The 21,402-nt window shown below is 37.0% G+C and overlaps 1 protein-coding gene across 6 annotated transcripts in view; it reads right to left on the bottom strand.

Annotated features, from left to right (window-relative positions):
* The window catches only part of Lpin (phosphatidate phosphatase LPIN), a 290,109-nt gene that overhangs the window by 161,419 nt on the left and 107,288 nt on the right, over window positions 1–21,402 (bottom strand). For all 6 annotated transcript variants that reach the window (XM_066740441.1, XM_066740440.1, XM_066740444.1 and 3 more), the window contains exons 4-5: window positions 6,576–6,703; window positions 6,276–6,499 (exon numbers count right to left, since the gene is read on the bottom strand). In XM_066740441.1, the coding sequence (XP_066596538.1) occupies window positions 6,276–6,499; window positions 6,576–6,703 (352 nt within the window). The remainder of the gene's footprint in view (window positions 1–6,275; window positions 6,500–6,575; window positions 6,704–21,402) is intronic.

Raw genomic sequence — 21,402 nt, 5'->3', positions numbered from 1 at the left:
GAAAAAAAAATATTTAAAAGATGAATGTAGGTGAGGGGGACTCGTCACGTCCGATTTTCATCGGAAAGTGCCAATGGCGAGCTCATGCGCGTGTATTGAGAAACGTTCGAATACATCGGAGCGTACCAATACATTTAAATAAAAAACATCCATATCTAATCATACTGGTGGGGTGAATGTAGTCCCTAAACTTATTACAAATTACAGCAGTTCCTAAAGCAATTAAAAAAAATATATGCTCTGACGTCATCAGAGTGGGGGAACTCATAAGTGGTGGGGGTCAATGCAGTCCCTAAACTTATATAAAAATTATGATACGTTCGTGAAGCAATTAAAAAAAAATTACTGTGACGTCAGCGGAGTGGGGGAACTCATATGCTGACCAAGTGGGGGGGAGGCATGACGTCAGAGGAGTGGGAACACCTCCCGCCTCGCGACGGGGACCACCGCGCGCCGCACTCTCCTCGCCACTGTTCCAGTATCGGCATAGCTACACTACTCCCGTTTTAGTTGAGTTTGAATGAAGTGAGGTTTTTGAGTTAACCCTTTCGCTACTCGCGTCGCCTGTAGACGACATCCGCGAGACGACCTGTGTGTACGGGCGTCGCCTATAGACGTTGTCAGTGTGATACCACTGAGCCTCGCGATGTTTTTATCTTCAGGCATACTGCACATCGATATCGATGACGTCCGTTCAGTGGCACTACTTGGGCGGCACGCTGGGCCGTTCAGCGGTGTCGCTCCTACGAAAAACAGTGCCGTAGCGAAAGGGTTAAGAAAGATCACAGAAAGAAAAGATATTTTGTTATGTGTTATTTTCTTTGTAAGGAAAAGCAGAAATTAAAATAAATTGAAAAAGTTGAAAATGACACTACGGCGTAATTAAGTTAAATAAAAACGTAACCAAGAGCATGTATTAAGCGACTCAAACTATATTCAAGTTTATCTTCCAAACTATTAGGAATATGAACTTTTTTATAGTGACTAAATTTACTCTTTTGACTGTGCTGAAGGGCGATACAAAGTTGGTTTCTTAAAATTATAAATACTTATATTTGTTGCTCATAATAATATTGAAAACTATGCTTTGTAGCACTCTAAAGAAGAGTTGTATGAGTAAATTGAGACCAACAAGAAACAAATATACTTAAAAATGTGGAAGATTATTTTGAAAAACTAATTTAACTAGTGAAAGAGTAATTGTAAACTGTTTTACCGACGGAGAAGATTCAAAGCGCCTTAGACAAGAACAAGTCTATGACTGGTATTCATAGTTGTTATTCATATTTAAGGCCGACTTAAGTATAGGTTATCTGTTTCCACTACTCTTAGATGCAAAAGGACAATCGACACTTTAACTCAGACTTAAATATAAGTAACGTCTATGAATACCGACCTATCAGCACTCTCTGTACCAGGGTTTGTCTCTAACGGAGAAGTATAGGAGATTCGTGTGTTAGTTGACTATAGCACTCGGAACGAAGGAATCTGAAACCGCTGATTAGTCAATATTGTATTGTGCTAACTTAAAATATGTTATTGCCAATAGTTAGATATGAAAAATGAGACTCATCCGCCATTTTGGTGTGTAGAAGTGTTTACATGCTAATTGTAGTGGAAATGGGTGTAAAATGGAAAAATCTCTAAAAGGCAAAGTTATTAAAGTAAAAATTTGAAATAATTAATAGAAGTAAGAATATTCTTATTTTCATTCATTATTTTCAATTTTTATTTTAGTAACCTCACCTTTTTGACATTTCTCCATTTTACACCTTTTTCTGCTATGATTAGCATGTAACGCTTTTGCACACCAAAATGACGGATAAGTCTTATTTTTTGTATCCAGTTATTGGTAATAGTTTATTTTAAGTTGGCACTACACCATATTGACCAATTAACGATCTTAGATTCCTTCATTTCGAGTACTATAGTCAACTAACACGAATCTCCTATGCCTCTCCATCAGAGAAAAACACTGTAGAAGGGATATGTGTTCTAACTTCTAGAGTATAACGCACTTTGAAACTTCTCCGTCAATAAAATAGTTTAAAATTTGTCTTTCACTTATCTAAATTAGTTTTTCAAACCAATATTCCATACTTTTAGGTATATTTGTTTCTGTTTGGTCTCAATTTACTGATACAACTCTTCATTAGAGCGCTACAAAGCCTATTTTTAAATATTATTATGAGGAACACAAATATAAGTATTTACAATTTTTTTAAGAAACTTTTTTTATAATTTTGAGAAGCCGACTTTGTAGCACCCTTCAGTAGTCAAAAGAGTAAATTTAGTCTCTACTAGAAAGTTCATATTCCTAATAGTTTGGAAGATAAACTTGAATAGAGTTTGAATCACTCAATGCATCCCCTTAGGTTCCTAATAATTAGCGTCATATCACAAACATCGTAGTCAATCGTAATTATTACATTAAACGTCATCACGCTCGCAACTGATATCTCAATTGACCAAATATTCTTATACAGAGTGTATCAGCAATGATGCTTTTAATTTTAACCACATATTCTTGAACATAAACTAAGTCGAAAAGTCCTATACTGTAAAATCTGGAAAAGCATCATTGCTGAGATAAATCAATTTTAAACCTATAAATCAGGGCTTTGATTCAATAGAAAAATAGCTTTACTTTAACTTTCATTGACAGTTCCCTTTCGAAAAACAAAAGATACTCCTCCTCTCCACCGTTCCGTATTGTCGTACACGCATACACACACACACATACGCGCATGCAAATAACCGATTGTTAATATTACCTCCTAACGTTCTACAATCCTGATCTAAGTACCGTAGGAAATTTATTTTCCGCCTATTTTTAATAGAATCTCGATGATGTAGTTATATTAATTGTAAAATGTTAGAAAACATTACTCTGATTTGGATACCTTTGCTTGTAAAATTTCGCCGCCAGTCCTCAAGTTTCCCTAAGGATCAGCATCATCTCTGTGTACTCTTCATTGGTAAAATTCGGCATTTTACCCATTCACATGTTTTCGAAATCAAAAGATGAAGTATCTTCTGTCTTTTTCTTTCGATGCGTTGTCATTTGTCACAATAATAAACAATTAGTCTTTCGGATCTTTTGGATAAGGTGAACGTGAACTGCATATCATGTGGTTTAAATAGTGGTTGAATATTATTTTCAAAATATGCCGAATTTAACCAACGCCGAGTACGCCCAAATGCTGTTCATCCTAGGAGAAGCCCGAAGAGTGGCGGCAGAAGCAGCGACAATTTACAGGGAAAGATATCCAACTAGATGACATTCATTTAGTAGGACGTTTACAGATACTTACCAAAGATCGATAGACACGGGTTCATTTTTGCCAAGACAGGAGAAAGGTGGACATAATGTACGTGACGGAAAAAGTACTGAATTTAGTAGAAGCTGACCCGACAACAAGCACTAGCCGAATAGCTCGAGAAGTGAAAATCTCGCATATGACGGTATATTGAATTCTCAAGGCTGAAAATTGTATCCATACCATCAAACACCCGTTCAGAATCTCTTGGAAGGTGATTTTGCACAACGCGTTAATTTTTATCGTTTGCCTCTGAGACAATCAGAAGTCAATCAAGATTTTCATCGCAGAATTTTATTTACGGATGAATCCCTATTTACTCGTGCCGGAACATTCAATTTTCACAACTCTCACACCTACGCTGAGTTTAATCCACACGCTGTATGTGTGAGAAATTACCAGCATAGGTGGGAATTGAATGTTTGGGCCGGGTTAAAAGGGACTCATATGATCGGGCTGGTCATCTTTCCAGAGAACATGAGTGGGGAAGCATATGCGAGATTCCTCATGGAAGATTTCCCTGGGTTGCTTGAGGATGTACCGTTAGACCTGCGAACCACAATGTGGTTTCAGCAGGACGGTGCACCACCTGATAATACTCGACGAGCTCCGCGATTTTGAACTATTATTTTCCAAATCGATAGATCGCTTATCCAGGACCTGTGAGGTGGCCCCCTTGCTCTCCGGATCTAACACCGCTGAATTTCTTTTTTGGGGTTACCTGAAAAATGAAGTTTATGTTATAGAGCCTGGCTCGCCGGAAGTAGCGCCCGAACGTTTAAAGGCGGCGATTGCAAACATGGACGAACGTACAATGGACGACGTATGGACAGAAATGCTGCAACGAGCGCGATTTTGTATCTAACAAGGGGGAGACATTTTGAACATTTTTTAAAATAATAGACAAACGGCGACGATTTGACATGACTGATGCGACGGACGAACGAAGACAGAATTGGAGTACTTTCCTGTAAATATTAGCAGATATAGATATGACGAAAAAGTAAGTCTTCTTTACTTAATTGCATATTCCACGTCGAAATGATAGATTTATTACTAGAACTATGTCGGTTTTCTCAAATAACGCAATATTGTTGTTTAGAATTTTAGAATCAATAAGTACATCATCTAGACTCTATTAAAAATAGACGGAAAATAAATTTCATGTGGTGCTCAGATCAGGATTGTGGAATGTTAGGAGGTAATACTAATAATCCGCGTTGTAGCGTGCGTGTGTGTCTGTGTATGACAATACGGATCAGCGGAGAAGTATAAACTTTTGTTTTTTAAAGGGGAACTTTCAATGAAAGTGAGAGTAAAGTAACTGTTCTGTTGAATAGAAGCCCTGATTTATTGGTTTATTTCAGGAATGATGCTTTTACGGGTGTCATAGTTTAGGATTTTTCTGTTTAGTTTAACCTCAAGAATATGTGATTGAAATTAAAAACAATCATTGCTGTTAAACCCTGTATATTATTAATAATACATAATTATTTAACTATTTTCATAAATAAACGAACATTTTCATAACTTTAATAAACATTGTTCTTATTTCTTTAGAAATATTTATCTATTTTTAGCATGAATTGTAATAATTAATATTTCTCAAATAATATAAGGTTTTCCTGTACCAAAAGCTGGCAATTTTAGGCACATTGCCGCTATTGTGAAGTAATACTAATTTTATAAACTTGTCTGACTTAAAAATAAAGTCCGAGAGTATTTTTAGGTGCTCTAATGCATATGAAACTACCTAACTTTAAGGTAACGTGTCAAAATTATGTACAAAATACGACAAGAAATAGGTTTTTTCACATTTTGAGCATGTTCCGGTCTGAAAATAGTAATTTTGGTGTCAGCATTCAACAGTATAAGGAAAAACGGATAAAAACTACCATTTACAAGTTAGACAAATATATAACCTTCATAAGATTAAAAATTCAAATATTTTTAATGACTCCAATTTGAAGCTCTTAAAAATCTGAAAAAATCAGGACTACTTAGTACCCGAAAGCTCACACTCATTAATTTTTTCAGAATTTTTAAGGTCAAAAAGAAGCAGAAGATTTTTTCTTTAAAAAACACGGATTTTACTACAACAGCAGCATGTCACCACCATTTAGGGGTCTGAAGATTTGGATAAATGAGTCTGGTATAATGTCTTTTCGAATGGCCAATTCGAAATTAATATCCAATTGGGGGAAATTTTTACGTCCTTATCTAGTTATAGCCTTTAAATGGTATGCTTATTTTATTGAAAAATTGCCTCTAATAAGGGATATCCTTATGGTATATATAAATACACCTAATAGCATACAATTCAATAAATTTTTGTCTGTAAGTTTAATACAGGCAAATTTACAAAAGCTTAGTTAACTAACCCCGGTTTCCCCTTGAATTGTAGAAAATATGTTCTGTATAGTAAATATAGACTAGCATTTATATGTTAGTACTTCACAACTTATTGTTTGTTACTGTTAATAGTTTTTAAACATTTTATCCGGGTATCGTCTCCTGTGCGGGGGCCTAAGGGTTAATATCTACTTTTTAATTATCTTCAGTCTTTTTCGTTTGGAATTACTATCACGATAAACGTGACTTTTGTAATAAAAGTAATAAAATGAAACTACGCTCAACCTATTGAACTACTTAACTTTTAAACTGTCATTGTTGAATCTTATATTAACCTGTAGAATGTGTCGGTCGGAACTTAAATGTCACGGTATTTTTGTTAGGATTTTTCACCATAAATTTATTGCTAATAATCAAAATAGTCAAATACCAAACTTAAAAATTGACTCGAAAATAGCACCTTCAGTCTAAAGGTTAAATATAATATTTCAACATAAAATTGTTATTAATTGCATTTGAAATCGTTGCAAGCTGATAGCACTAGAAAAACACAAAAGAAATTAACATTGGAAATTGTGCTTAAATAAAATATATTCTCATCACCAGTATTAAAATTGTTACTAGGCTGCATTGCTAAATTTGACGAAATCCTTGAATTTCTAACAGAAGGATGTGTTGTATCTGGAAGTGGGCTTGGTAGCTCTCCCCATTTCCAACTTTGTTGATGTGATTTATCATCTTCCCTTTCATTCCCTTCTTGATTAAGTTTTTGTATTTCAAATTCTGTATCAGATTGCACTGGAGAGGATGGCCTTGAAATTTGATTTCTAAAATATAAATAAAAAGTCAGAGAAAATTTATATTTCATAAAATGTAAAGTTGAATAATAATTAACTAGCTTACTTAGTTACTTCGGTGTCACTAAAAAAATGAAAATCTATCTCAAGTCGCTTGGATGTTGTTTTAAGAGAACCCATCAAAGATTCTGCTGAATTCTCTATTGATCTAAATTCAAAAGCCGGAGTCGATCCCTAAATAAAAAAAGAAAGATTTAAGAGTGTTTCCATACTTTTTTAAAAGAAAGAGGCTCCCTTAATGTTTATAGCAATGATAATTATACCAGATACGTTATATTTAGTGTAATATTTTCATAAAAATTAATAAATGATTCTGCTTTGCAAATACTACTATTGCATATGACGTATTTTAATAAACACAATTATGTTAACATTAATAAGCATAAAATGGTCAACTGTCACAAAGCAATGATATGTAACTTCTAAATGTTTCACATGTAATCTTTTCTTGTTATAACGCATATTAAACTTAAATAGCTCCATATGTACAGGGTATTGATAAATCGATGTCAACCTTGACATCCTTAATAGAAATTTTGATTGTGAGCAAAAAAACACATTATAAATTTGATATCTTTAACTTTTATTAAAAAGATAATACTTATTACAACTGATTACAATCCGTCTTGGTGTTGGCCATGAATTGGCTATGGCAATTCGATAAGGTGTAAACCCATCAACAGGCTCATGACCCAAGTAAAAACTCTTCAATGTTTAATACTCATGCTTACTGAATACAGATAAAAAAGATATCAAATTTTGAATTATTAATTATATTAATAAAGTTTAAAATTGCTTTTATCAATAGTGCTGCGTAGAAAACTTAACAATCAATTTCTAAAATTTTGCTAATGAAAAATTGACAAAACAATTAATTTTTTGTTATCTTTTTAATGAATTTACGATATGGAGCAAAAATTGGAATAAAAAAAACGGAATAGCACATAAATCATGCATTCGATACTTGTACGTAACAGATATAGAGGTCCGAATTTTTATAAGTATGTGATTTATTCAATGTGGTAGCAAAATATAATGAATTTTTATTCTATATTGCAACATGAACTGTTCAGTCATAAGTTCTGCCAATTTTGTGAAAATTCTGTACTTAGAGGTCTCCCAAATTACCAACCATACCATACTTATCGGACATTTTAGATTTAAAAACGCAATTAACAAGTCAAGAGAGACGGTAGTGTTTTGAAGGTAAGTAATTAAAAAAAATCTAAACATTACTTTCTTTACGCCAATATGTGACCAAATCATATCTAATTTTGGTATGAATGAATACATCTTAAAATTGATTAATTTCAGTAAAAATCTAACGAAACCTTCATTATATAATACAGATATACGCTTTCAAATGAGACTCAAAAAAACGTTTAAATTGGTTCATGGAATGCCAACATATTTAATATAATTCAATCGGCCATCTCAGAATTTTTAATATACAGTATTCAGTATTTCAGTACCCATAACGTAGGATTACGTGCCCACTTCATAGTAATCGGCATAAAGAAATCGCCCACAATTCGGCTGTTACATTTCTAGGTGAATAAATCCTTTTGGTTTGTTTAATGTGTTCTCGCGTAATAACAAATGCAGTATAACAATAAAATATTGTAATTAAATAATCGATTATTTGAACAAATAAATAGCTCATTCATGAAATGGTATTTTAATATAGGACAGTACAAATCACTATAATGTAATTGAACTGTTTTCCGACATATACAGGCTCTTTTCCTAACAGCGGAGCATAGGAGATTGGTGTTAGTTGACTATAGCACTCGTAATGATGGAATCTGAGAGCGCTGATTGGTAAAAACTGTGTAGTGCTAACAGATAATAGGTTGTTATCAATAGCTGGACGTAAATAATGAGATCCATCCGCCATTTTGCTGCGGAGAAGTATTTACATGCTAATCGCAGCAGGAAAAGGTGTAAAATGGAATAACATCAAATGGTGAGATTACTAAAGTAAAAATTGAATACAATGAATGAATATTGAGAATATTTGTACTTTCCATTCATTATTATCGATTTTTACTTTAGTAACCTCACCATTTGACATTTCTCCATTTTACGCCTTCTTCTGCTGCGATTAGCTTGTAAACACTTCTCTATACTAAAATGACGGATGGAACTCATTTTTTGCGTTCAACTATTGGTAACGGCCTATTATCTGTTGGCACTACACAATATTGATCAATCAGCGCTCTCAGATTTCATCATTCCGAGTGCTATAGACAACTAACACGAATTTCCTATGCTCCGCTGTTAGGAAAAGACCTTGTATGTATATATATTGTAAGAGTAAAAGTGTTTGCCAGCTCTAAGTAAAATGAATCACGAGTTTTAGAGTCACAATGTAGGTAAAATAATCATACAGTCGTCTAACACCATAACGTTTTATTCTTCAGCTTCTGGCCAAAATCTTGCCACAACCACTAATCATAACACTACGGAAGAAGAAGAACAATCCCCTTCCTCTGTCCTTTATATACTTCTCCCACCTTCCTAATATTCGTAATGCCTAACTGATAGCGTTAGGTGCTGCCATCGCAGATAAATCGTAATGCCCTGTACTTTACAATATATATATATATTGTGACGAAGCATCCGCTCGTCAAACAGTTACTAGTACGCTCTACCTTCTCCTTACTATCATAAAAGGGAGGGACGGGCGCCACCTGTTGCGACCCCGCGATCATTACGCGTAATAAGGTTCGATCGCGAGTCGATAGGGGGTCGATCCGCGCACGCGCGACTGTATTTTTCTCGCGTGCCACTGTCCTTCCAACTCACTCGTAATTTTGGGACTATTGAGCCCGGACGTGCTCCTCGTTTTTCTTTTCTTCTTTCGTCATCGAGACACATTTTTCGGTAAGGGCATTGCCCTGTAGTTATTTCCCTGGGTGTGAGTGTGTATAATTAGTACCTCCGAGGTTAGAACAGAATTCAGGAGCATTGCAGGAGGTGTAGCTGTCAACCTGGTGGTGAAGGACACGCACGAGGGCATGCAACATCCTATTCTGTCACTATAGCCTAAGTAGTACTAGATCCCAGGTAAACCTGATTTCTCCGTAGGAGAAATCAGGGCTTCTTATTCATTTTCCCATTTCTTTTTCTTCCCTCGAGCTTCGTCCGACGTCAGGAATTGGTTAGTGTTCGATTGCGCGGTAATTCCTCGACTCGGGGAGGACGTATTAGTTTGGATATTATTCCCTTTTTTTATGATTACGGTCTTCTTTCGGGAACGGTTTAGAGAGTAGAAGGCTAAGGTTTATGGGTCGCGAATCGTGTAGGGAGTCCCTGTATTCTGGAAATACGTGGTAGGACGAGGTGTAGTCCCTCGTCGGAGGAAAGGTGATTCGGAGCCTCCTCGAAGACTGTCCGACGCGTGCCCATGCGAATCTCCTTGCCCTGGCCAGTTCCCAATTTATTTTCAGATAATTTTTATGAAGCGTCTTGGTCCACGCTTGAGATGAGTTTCCAGCCGGCCAACCGCGGAGGCATATTAAGAAGATTTCCAGCGAACTGGCGCCCAGAATCAATTCCATCGGATAACATAATAAATTAAATCGAATGAATGCACGATAGAACTCGTGTATAGCATCCTTTGTGTTCGCGGAAATAAATTGGTGCTTTATTTATGTTAAAGATTATATCGAGACTTTAATTAATATTTCCTGGCCATCAAACCTCCGTGTGTCTTGTCGTCCGTTTCTGGTCTCAGCCCTCCCCTGGCAAACCAAGGCCGAATAGCGTTTGGTAAATACTCTTTTTAGGAAATCTCCTGGAGTGAAACCACTGTTCGAGGCCGAGCCGCGAAACGTGACGTTACAATATATATATGTATATAAGTGTTCCTATTACTTTTTGTCCAAATCGTGCTTACTCATGTCATCGATTTTACTGTCAATATTTTGGGCACAATACTCACAATGTACTTATTAAAGTATTATATATCCCAAAATCTTAGGCGTATTTGACCAACGATTCGCGAGACATGATGTTTTAAAGTTCAAAATTTGATTGACTTTAGGCTATTTTAGATTAACGATTGTATAACTTCTATCATTACAATTTGAGTCTCTGATATCGCATTTTCTTTGTTGATTAATTAACTTTCAGTTAGAAATAGGTAAAAATTGATATTTAGAAAATTCGTGGAATGGCAACTGAAAACATGTGTTGATGTTTTTCGAAATATTAGTCGATTTTAAAACTGCTACCATTTGCGTTGGTTTTGATTAAATTTAATCTCAATGGTCTTATTCTCTTCGGTTTTTTATATGCTTTAACGATTTTCTAGTTGCATATTTTTAAGTTAAAAATTATCACAGTTATCTGTGTTTTAATGTAGGGGGAAGTCGCCTAGTACCGAACACTTAAGCAATTTAAATAAAGAATAGCTCAGCAAGTAATTAGAAGAAAAAGATTTTCTTTTTTTTTTTTAATATTAGTCAAAGAACCTACGAATACATATATACGAAGAAAGTTATTAATATTTGACATATATTAATAATTAACAACGATAAACTTTTGGTAAGAAATTGAGTAATAACAAAGCAGGTCCCCTTGTACCGGACACATTGAGAAAAAATCCTCTAAATTTGAAAGGCTTAATAAAATTTACATCAAAAGTATAAACCCTAAATGACTCCGATATAATAGTGCAGACTCAATGGCCCATTCTTTACAATTTGAACATCGAATCCAATCTGCGTCATTCGTTTTTAGGCAGATTACACAAGCTATTTCATTAATAACATTTTTTTCATCTAATAACTTTCTTTTCTTCATATTTTTATGCTTAGTAGTAAAATTCCAGAGGATTTAAAAATAGAAACAGCAATATGAAGACGTACTGATTTAATTTTGCTGCCCGGTACTAGGAGAAACATTCGTTGTCCGATCGTAGGGGACATGCATACACAGAATAAAAAATAAAAAACAGATAGTACCGATGCTTAAATGAATTTTGAGTTTTACTGTAACAATACTAATAAAATTTACTTTTTAGAGCAGCAAATGTTAATATGATTTGGTATGTTTATTTAATTATTCGGAGAAATGAATATTATGCCGTACAATCTAACCAGAAGTATCATCGCAATTAATGTCTGCCCTTTCGTTAATTTGATAAAACAATAGCACTTCGCGACATACATGTGTATTACTCTCCTCCTTTATCCCTACTATGTAGGCATTTTTTCGTTTTTACTTATTTATACGGAGATACTGTATGTGTCCGGTACTAGGGGCCCCGTCCGGCGTTAGGGTACCTTCCCCGACTCATTTTGTCAAAAAACGTCATTTTCAGACACCTAAAGCATTTTTCTCCATAACTTTTGAGAACGAAACTTGCCAGAATAGTCGTTATGTTTCACCGAAAATGCCTTTAAAACAACTTTTCAAATATTTGCCTGCTTTTAGAGTTAAAAAATTTTGAAAATGCCGATTTTTTCATTTCCTGCATATAGGGGCACCACGTAAAAAAATCTCTTCTTGGAAGAAGCTTGGACTCGGCTAGATAAATCTTTGAAAGTGCTTCGAAATGTCTTGCAATCTCATTGCACTTAGTCATGCTCGGTTCCTTCTTCAATCAAATGGTAAGCGCTTTCCAAGATTTTGCCACGAACTTGCCAATAGTTTCAAAATGGTGTTTTTCGATATTCAAAGACGATTCGAAATTTTAATTAGTCTCTCTAGCAGACGCGGGAAGTACTACCCATGTAGAAATGTTCAAAATCGCAAACCTTCTAGCGGACTATTCGCGATTATACATTTTTAAATAATGCAAACAATAGGTTATAGTTAATTTATTTATTTATTTATTTAATTATTTTCATATATTTGCTATTATAATTATCGACTATTACTTATTAATTAATTTTTTTGCATGAACTTTTTTTCCCTGGTAGATCTAGAACCTGGAACCGATGTCAATCTCACATACACTTGTCTGGCGTTTAATCTATTCGGCTAAACATCAATTTCTATTGGTGACTATTTTTGCATATATAAAAAAATAGACATAAATAATAAATTTTACGAAGCTAAAGCTAGCGTTCGCTGCGAGCAACTCAATAAAACTGAATATAATCTAAAGTAAGCAAGCAAAAAAAGTAAAAAACAATAATATGCATCTTCTTCCTTATTGCATAAGTAAGTGATCCATATAGATTAAAAACTGGAAGCTCGGGAAAGGAAATAGTCCAAAAAATTTAACGGTTTCGAATTATAACACACGTAAAGATCTGTGAATAGGTCGCGCATTATCAGTTTGTTTAAATTTATTCTGCTATTTCTCTAGTCGGTTACACTTCTAAACCTAAATGAATCTCTTACTTAAGAAATAAGGAAGAAGATGCATATTATTTTTTTTTACATTTTTTGCTTGCTTACTTTAGATTATATTCAGCTTTATTGAGTTGCTCGCATCGAACGCTAGCTTTAGCTTCGTAAAATTTATTATTTATGTCTATTTTTTATATATGCAAAAATAGTCACCAATAGAAATTGAAGTTTAGACGAATGGATTAAACGCCGACAGCTGTATGTCAGATTGAAATCGGTCCCAGGTTCTAGATCCACTGGGGAAAAAAAGTTCATGCAAAAAAATTAATTAATAAGTAATAGTCGATAATTACAATAGCAAATATATGAAAATAAATAAATAAATAAATTAACTATAACCTATTGTTTGCATTATTTAAAAATGTATAATCGCGAATAGTCCGCTAGAAGGTTTGCGATTTTGAACATTTCTACATGGGTAGTACTTCCCGCGTCTGCTAGAGAGACTAATTAAAATTTCGAATCGTCTTTGAATATCGAAAAACACCATTTTGAAACTATTGGCAAGTTCGTGGCAAAATCTTGGAAAGCGCTTACCATTTGATTGAAGAAGGAACCGAGCATGACTAAGTGCAATGAGATTGCAAGACATTTCGAAGCACTTTCAAAGATTTATCTAGCCGAGTCCAAGTTTCTTCCATTACGAAATTTTTTTACGTGGGGACCCTATATGCAGAAAGGAAAAAATCGGAATTTTCAAAATTTTTTAACTCTAAAAGCAGGCAAATATCTGAAAAGTTGTTTTAGGGTCATTTTCGATGTCTATTAAGCTAGAACCCTCCCAGCGCGTAATAAAATTTTGTTTGTGTAAAAATTTAGTGCTATTTTTTTGCTCTATTGCTTTGGCAGGAAATTAGTCATAGCAGAGGGGTCCAGCTTAATGTTAAGCTGGACCCCCCATACGGTTATGTAACATTCGGTCATATGAATTAAAAAAAAGATAGCACTAAATTTTTGCTTTTTTTGCTGCAAGAAAGTATTAAAACCTTCAAAAATTTTAATTATTATAAAAAATATGGCATATCGGGAAAGTGTCGGCGCGAGCACTGAGTCTCGTTTAGTCACATGTTGACTCTCCTTCGGCAAAAAAATCAACCGATTGAAAATAAAATACAATATTTAATTTTAAGAATTTCGAGACCTAAAATTAGTGAGCAAAAAATTATTTAAAGAAAATAGACTGATTGATTGTCAACGGCGGAAACATTCGGAATTAAACGATGCCCCTCCTCTCCCTGTCTCTCTCTGTTAACATATTTTTATTTCTCAAAAAAATTTTTGCTCATCAGTTTCTGGTTCCACAAGGTTTCTAATTAAATTTTCTGTTATAGTTATAAGTAACTGATTTTTTTGCTGTAGTAGAATTGATGATGTCAGCGATAAAGTCAAGGAGCACGCTCATCGCCCCTACTCTTATTGTTTAATGACGTATTTTCATTAAGAATTTTTTTGCTAGCCTGCTTTTAAGCCTAAAATGATCAGAATTAAATATTCTAAGGTATTTTTAAAGAATTGATTTTTTTGCTCCTGTGGAATCGATTTAATAAGCCATAGACCCACCTAGCATGTATACAAGATTTTCTAGCTACTGTTACGTGGGGTATTGCCGTAAAATATTTATTTGCTAATTTATTTCTTGTTCCAAAATTATCAGAATTAATTATTCTAATGTACTTTTAAGGATTAATTTTTTTGCTCCTGTAGAAACGATGTCGTATGCAGTACAGTAAACCGGCATGTATCAGAGATTCTCCTCCGCCTGCTTCTATTGCGGAAATATTTCCTTCAAATATTTGTTTGTTCATTTATTTCTGACTCTAAAACGATCATAATGAGCTATTCTAATGTGCTTTTAAGGATCTGATTTTTTTGCTGCACCAGAATTGACATTCTTTGGGGTAAAGAGAGCGCATGCTGAACAAAGTATGCACATTATGTTCTATCGTCCGAAACATTTAAAATTCAAGTAAAAATTGATATTTTGCTGGAGCGAAAGGACAAGAAAAAGTACGATTACATTTTTCTATATATAATTATGATATATTGATTAAATTTTAAATGGTTCAGAAGAAATAACATAGTCTATGTGGTGATACACAGGCACTAACTTTATTTTAGATTATATCGAATCTCGAGTAGCAAAAAAATCAGATCGTTAAAAATACATTAGAATAGTTAATTATGATTGTTTTAGGGCCAGAAATAAATGAGCAAAAATATTTGACGGAAATATTTCATGCAACAGTAGGCAGAAAATCTCTTATACATGCTGGTTTACTCTACTGCATACGACATCGTTTCTACAGGAGCAAGAAAATTAATTCTTAAAAGTACATTAGAATAATTAATTCTGATCATTTTGGAACAAGAAATAAATCAGCAAATAAATATTTTACGGCAATACCCCACGTAACAGTAGCTAGAAAATCTCGTATACATGCTAGGTGGCTCTATGGCTTATTAAATCGATTCCACAGGAGCAAAAAAATCAATTTTTTAAAAATACCTTAGAATATTTAATTCTGATCATTTTAGACTTAAAAGCAGGCTAGCAAAAAAATCCTTAATGAAAATACGTCATTAAACAATAAGAGTAGGGGCGATTGGGGACTTTTGTTTCCGGTGTGTTGAGGACGGGTGTGCTGTCAGAAGAATCGAGGAAATAAAGAAGTTTAGAGGTTAGTGGATAGAGAGAAGAAGGAAATTAGTGGTGTAGGAAGAGTGGAGAGGTAGCATCAAAGGGAGATATAAGGAAGAGAAGGGAGAAAAGGTCAAAAGAAAGGGGGAAGCAGTGAAAGATAGGAAGGATAGTGAGGTTAGGAAGAAAAGGCGGGAAGGCGACAAGAGCGGAAAGGAATGTGTAGGAGAAAGAAGTAGAGGGTGACATCTAGTGGAGAAAGAGGGAAAGAAAAAAAAAGATCGGTAGAGTGGAGAAAGAGGGGGATAAGAAGGAACGAGCAAGGAAAAATAGGAGGAATAATGGAAGTAGAGAGGGTAGATAGGAGATGGGAAGAGCGGTAGGGGGGAATGGGGAAAGGAGATGGGGGAGAGGGGAGGGGGAAAAGAGAAGTTGAAGTTAGGGAAGCTAGGAAAGAGAGAAGGCGAGGTAGGGAGGATAAGAAGCGGAAGTGTGGGAAAAGTGGAGGAGATGATGAAGGGAAAGAGAAAGGAGAGGGAAGAGGATGAAGGGGAGAAGGAAGGGGAAGGATGGCTTTTCCAAAAGAGTGCAAAGGTGGTCAGAACACCGGAGAAGAAGGAGGAGGGGATGATGGAGAGGATGATGGCGATATTGGAGGAGAGATAAAGGGAAAGATGGATGGTCTAGAGAGGGGAGAGAAAGAGATAATAAAGAGGATGGAGGGGATAAAGGAAGAAATGGAGAAAAATAGGAAAGAATGGAGAGGAGAGATTGAGGAATTGAAAGGAAGAATAGAAGAAGTGGAGAGAAGGAAAAAGGTAAGGGAAGAAGGGAAGAAGGAGGGAAGAGAGATGGAAGAGGGGGTGGAATATGAAGGGGTAGGGAGAAGATTAAGGAGGCTGGAATGGGAAAGAGAGAGGAAAAAAAGGGAAAGAAGAAGAAATAATGTGGTGGTATGGGGAATGGAAAGAGTGGAGGGAGGTGGAAAGGAGATAATGGAAGAGGTAGAGAAGGTAATGAGGATGGTAGGAGTGGAGGATGGAGTGCAAGAGATAAGAAGGATTGAGGGTGGGAGGGAGGGAGGAAGGAAAGGAGTAGAAGTGAAGCTAAAGGATAGAGAAATAAAGAGAAAGGTAATGGAAGCGAAAAGGAGACTGAGAGGGAGAAAGGAGAGGATAGAAGATGACTTAACATGGGAGGAAAGGAGAGTGATGGCATAGGTGAGGAAGGTGGCGGAGGTAGAAAGAAAGAAAGGAAAAAGGGTGAACGTAGGATATATGAAGATATGGATAGAGAACGAAGAGTGGAGATGGAATGAAGAGGAAGGGAAGTTAAGGAACAAGGAAGGAAAGGGAATAGGTGAAGAGAAAGGAAAGGATGAGAATTTTGGGGGAAGGGTGGGAGAAGTAGGACGGAAAAAATAGAGGGGGTGGTGATGAAAGGAAAGGAGGTGGGGAAAGATGAAAGCAAAGGAGGAAGAAGGAAGAAGGTAGGAGAGAGGAAGGAAAAAGGAAGAGGGGGAATGAAGAGAGGAAATGAAGGGAAAGGGATACAAGTCACATATTGGAATGTAGCAGGTGTAGGGAACAAGGATAAAGAGTTTTGGCAGAATGTTGGAAAATGGGATGTAGTATGTTTGATGGAAACGTGGTTAGAGGAGAAGGGATGGAAAAATGTAGAACGAAGATTTCCGAATGGATATAAGTGGTGGGCGCAGTGGGCGGAAAGGGAAGAAAGGAAAGGAAGAGCAAAAGGAGGGATAATGATAGGTGTGAGGAGGGAGCTGGAAAGCAGAAGAAAGGGAGGAGATGGGGAGGAAGAGGGGATAATGGAGGTAGAAATTAAGATAGGAAGAGAAGAGTGGAGAATAATAGCAGTATATATAGGAAATGGGATAAGGAACAAGGAGGAAGGGATAAGAAGAATAGTGGATAGGGAACACCAAAAGAGGTGCTTAATAGGGGGAGATTGGAAAGCGAGGACGGGGGTGATAGGGGCAGGAAATGAGGAAGAGGGAGAGGAGGAAGGAAGGAAGTTAAAAGACAAAGTGGTAAATGTAGAAGGAAAGAGAATGGTCGAACTGGTAGGGGAAATGGGGATGGAAATCTGGAATGGAAGGATAGCAGGGGACAGGGAAGGGGATTATACTTATGTGGGACATTTGGGAAGATCGGTAATAGATTACGTGGTTGGGGACAGAAGAACGAGGATGGGAGTGAAGAGAATGGAAATAGAGGTTAGGACTGAGTCGGATCACTTACCGCTGGTGGTGGAGCTAAAGGAGAAAAGAAGGAGGGAGGAGAGGAGAGAGGGTAAGGATGGGAGGCAAAGGGGTGGGGAGAAAGGGTGAAGGAGGAATATAGAAAGAGAGCAGAGAATATAGAGGAGGGGAAGGAGGAGGGTGTAAGGGAGAGGTGGAAGAAGCTGCAGAGGGAGACAAGGAATATAGCGGAGGAAGTGAGAAAGGAAGAGAAAGGGGAAAGAAAGGGGAGGGAAGGTTGGTGGGATGAAGAGTGTAAAGAGATGAAGAAGGAATTGAGGAAGAAGTTAAGGAGATGGTTGAGGGAGGAAGGAGGGAAAAAGGATTATGTGAAAAGAAAGAAGGAGTACAAGGAGAAGTGTGAGGAGAAAAAGGAAAGAGGAAAGGAGGTGATGAATAAGGAGGTAGAAAGCGCAAAAACGGAAGCGGATGGGAGGTATTAAGAAAATACAGAGGAAGGGATAAGGGAGGACTAGGAGAGATAGAAATAGGTGAGTGGGATAAATACTTCAAAGAACAGTTGGGAGGAAAAAGGGAGAAGGAGAAAGGTGTGAATGGAGAGAGGGGAGGAGGGGAAAGAAGAAGGGAAGGGGCAATAGAGGAGAGGGAGGTGGGGGTGCAAATAGAAAAGGCAAAGAGAGGAAAAGCGGCGGGAGAAAACGGGATAGAGAGTGAGGTATGGAAGTATGGAGGGAGGCAGGTAAAGAAGGATGTATGGAGGATATGTGACGGGGTATGGAGAGGAGAGGGATGGCCGGAAGGATGGGAGATTGGAATTATAGTACCGATAAGAAAGAAGGGAGAAGGAAGAAAGGTAGAGGAGTACAGAGGAGTGACAATAATGGACACGGCGGCGAAAATCTATGCAGGAGTGTTAGGAGAGAGGCTGGAGAAGGAAATGGAGAAAAGGAAACTGATAGGGGAAGGACAAGCAGGATTTAGAAAAGGGAGAGGGGTGATGGAGAACATATTTGTGTTGAATTTTATAGTAAATAGGTAGATAGAAAATAGGAATGGAGGGATGATAGGATGTTTCATTGACCTGAGGGCAGCGTTTGACAGGGTAACCAGGAAAAAGTTATGGGAGGTAATGGAAGAGAATGGGATAAGTGAGAGTCTGAGGGGGGCAATAGAGGAGGTATATAGTGAAACAGCATGTAAAGTGAAAAAAGGTAGGGAGATGGGGGAGAAACTTTGGACAGAAAGAGGAGTGAAGCAGGGATGTCCAATGAGCGCGAAGTTGTTCATACTATACATGTGGCAGGATTGGAAAGGAAGTTAGAGGAAAGAGCTAAAGGGGGAGTACAGGTCGGAGCCAGGAAGGTATACACATTAATGTATGCGGACGATATAGTGGTGATGGCAAAGGAGATGGCGGGGTTGAGGATGATGATGGGAACGGTGGAAGAATTTATGGATGAAATGGGAATGGAGATTAACATGGAAAAGACAAAGTTGGTGAGGTTTGGTAGGAGAGTGGAGGGAAAGGTGAGGCTCAAATGGAAGGGGGGATGGATAGAGGAAGAAAAGGAAGTGACGTATCTGGGGTATAAATTTGGAAGGAATGGAAGGCAGGATGGGCATGTTGCAGAAAGAGTAAGAAAGGCGGGTGGAGTGATGAGGGAGGTGTGGGGCATAGGGAAAAGGGTATGGTTATACGATAGATTGGTATGGCCAGTGGTGGGATACGGAGCAGAGACATGAAGATGGGAGGAAAAAGGAAGGGTGGAGGCAGGGAATGAGAGATATATGAAATGGGTATTGGGATTAGATTGGATGACGCCGGGGTATATGGTAAGGGAAGAAGGGGGCGAATAGGGGGAAGATAAGAATGAGGGCAGCGAAAAGAGCGTGGGATTTTGAGGAAAGGTTAAGGGAGGGAAAAGGGAGTTGGTGGGCAAGGGAATGTCTGAGGGAAATAGAAGAAAGGGAAAGGAAAGGTGGAAAGGTATCAAGATGGGAGGAAGGGAGAAGAAAGTTTATGGAAGAGAGGGGGAAAAAGGGAAGAGGAGAAAGCTGGAAAGATAAAGGGGAAAGGGAAAGAATATGGAATGGGATAGAAGAAGATGAAAAGGAAAGAGAGGAAAGGGAAAGGAGAGGGAGGATAGAGGTATCTAGGTACAATAGGTGGTATAAGATGATAAGGGAGGAAGGAGTACTGAAATATCTAACGAGTGGGAGAAAGGAAGGGGAATGCATCAGAGTGGCAAGATTTAGGCTGGGTAATGAGATGAGAGAGGGGAATTATTGGAGAAAAGAGGAAGAAAGGAATTGTAGGATATGCGAGTGGGAGGTGGAAAGGTGGGAGCATGTGATGGATAGGTGTGGTGGATCTGGGGAAAGTGAGAAAGAGATAGAAGAGAGAGTAAGGGAGGTGTTGGAGGGGGATGGAAGAGGAATGGGGTAGATGAAGGAGCTGGAGAGGAGAAGGGATAGAAAAAGTAGCCCGGAAACGAAGGTCCAAGAGGCATGAGTGAGGATGGATGTAAGAGCGAATGGAGCGCGGAGATCTCTCTATCTCTCTCTCTCTCGGGAATGTTAGGATAAGAAAGATGTAAGAATGAAACATTTTAAGCAGGACTTTGTAAAGAGGATGAGAAGGGAGGTTATATGAGAAAAGAGAGGCGAACCCTGAAAAGGCGCCTAGAAAATAATAAAAAAAAAGAGTAGGGGCGATGAGCGTGCTCCTTGACTTTATCGCTGACATCATCAATTCTACTACAGTAAAAAAATCAGTTACTTATAACTATAACAGAAAATTTAATTAGAAACCCTGTGGAACCAGAAACTGATGAGCAAAAATTTTTTTGAGAAATAAAAATATGTTAACAGAGAGAGACAGGGAGAGGAGGGGCATCGTTTAACTCCGAATGTTTCCGCCGTTGACAATCAATCAGCCTATTTTCTTTAAATAATTTTTTGCTCACTAATTTCAGTTCTCGAAATTCTTAAAATTAAATATTCTATTTTATTTTCAATAGGTTGATTTTTTTTCCGAAGGAGAGTCAACATGTGACTAAACGAGACTCAGTGTTCGCGCCGACACTTTCCCGATATGCCATATTTTTTATAATAATTAAAATTTTTGAAGGTTCTTAATACTTTCTTGCAGAAAAAAAAAGCAAAAAATTTAGTGCTATCTTTTATTTAATTCATACCACCGAATGTTACATAACCGTATGGGGGTGGGGGGGGGGGGGGGTCCAGCTTAACATTAAGCTGGACCCCCCCCCCCCCTCCCGCTATGACTTTAATTTCCTGCCAAACCAATAGAGCAAACAAATTTTTTTTAGCAAATAAATTGCAAAAAAATAGCACTAAATTTTTACACAAAGGAAATTTTATTACGCGCTAGGGGTGGGGTTCTAGCTTAATAGACATTCATTTTCGGTGATACATAATGACTATTCTGGCAAGTTTTATTCTCAAACAATTTGGAGAAAAATGCTGTAGGAATGTGAAAATGCCGGTTTTGGACAAAATTAGTATATTAAAACACAGATAGCTGTGATAATTTTTAACTTGAAAATATCCGACTAGAAAATCGTTAAAGTACATGAAAAAATGAAGAGAGTAAGACCATGGAGATTGAGTTTAATCAAAACCACA

This window comes from Prorops nasuta, unplaced genomic scaffold (genome assembly GCF_024137725.1).
Source record: "Prorops nasuta isolate Cenicafe-Biocafe unplaced genomic scaffold, Cenicafe_Pnas_1.2 PNAS00023, whole genome shotgun sequence".
Lineage (NCBI taxonomy): Eukaryota > Metazoa > Arthropoda > Insecta > Hymenoptera > Bethylidae > Prorops > Prorops nasuta.
The sequence above is the reverse complement of the archived record's forward strand: the minus strand, read 5'-3'. Positions and strand labels throughout refer to the sequence as shown.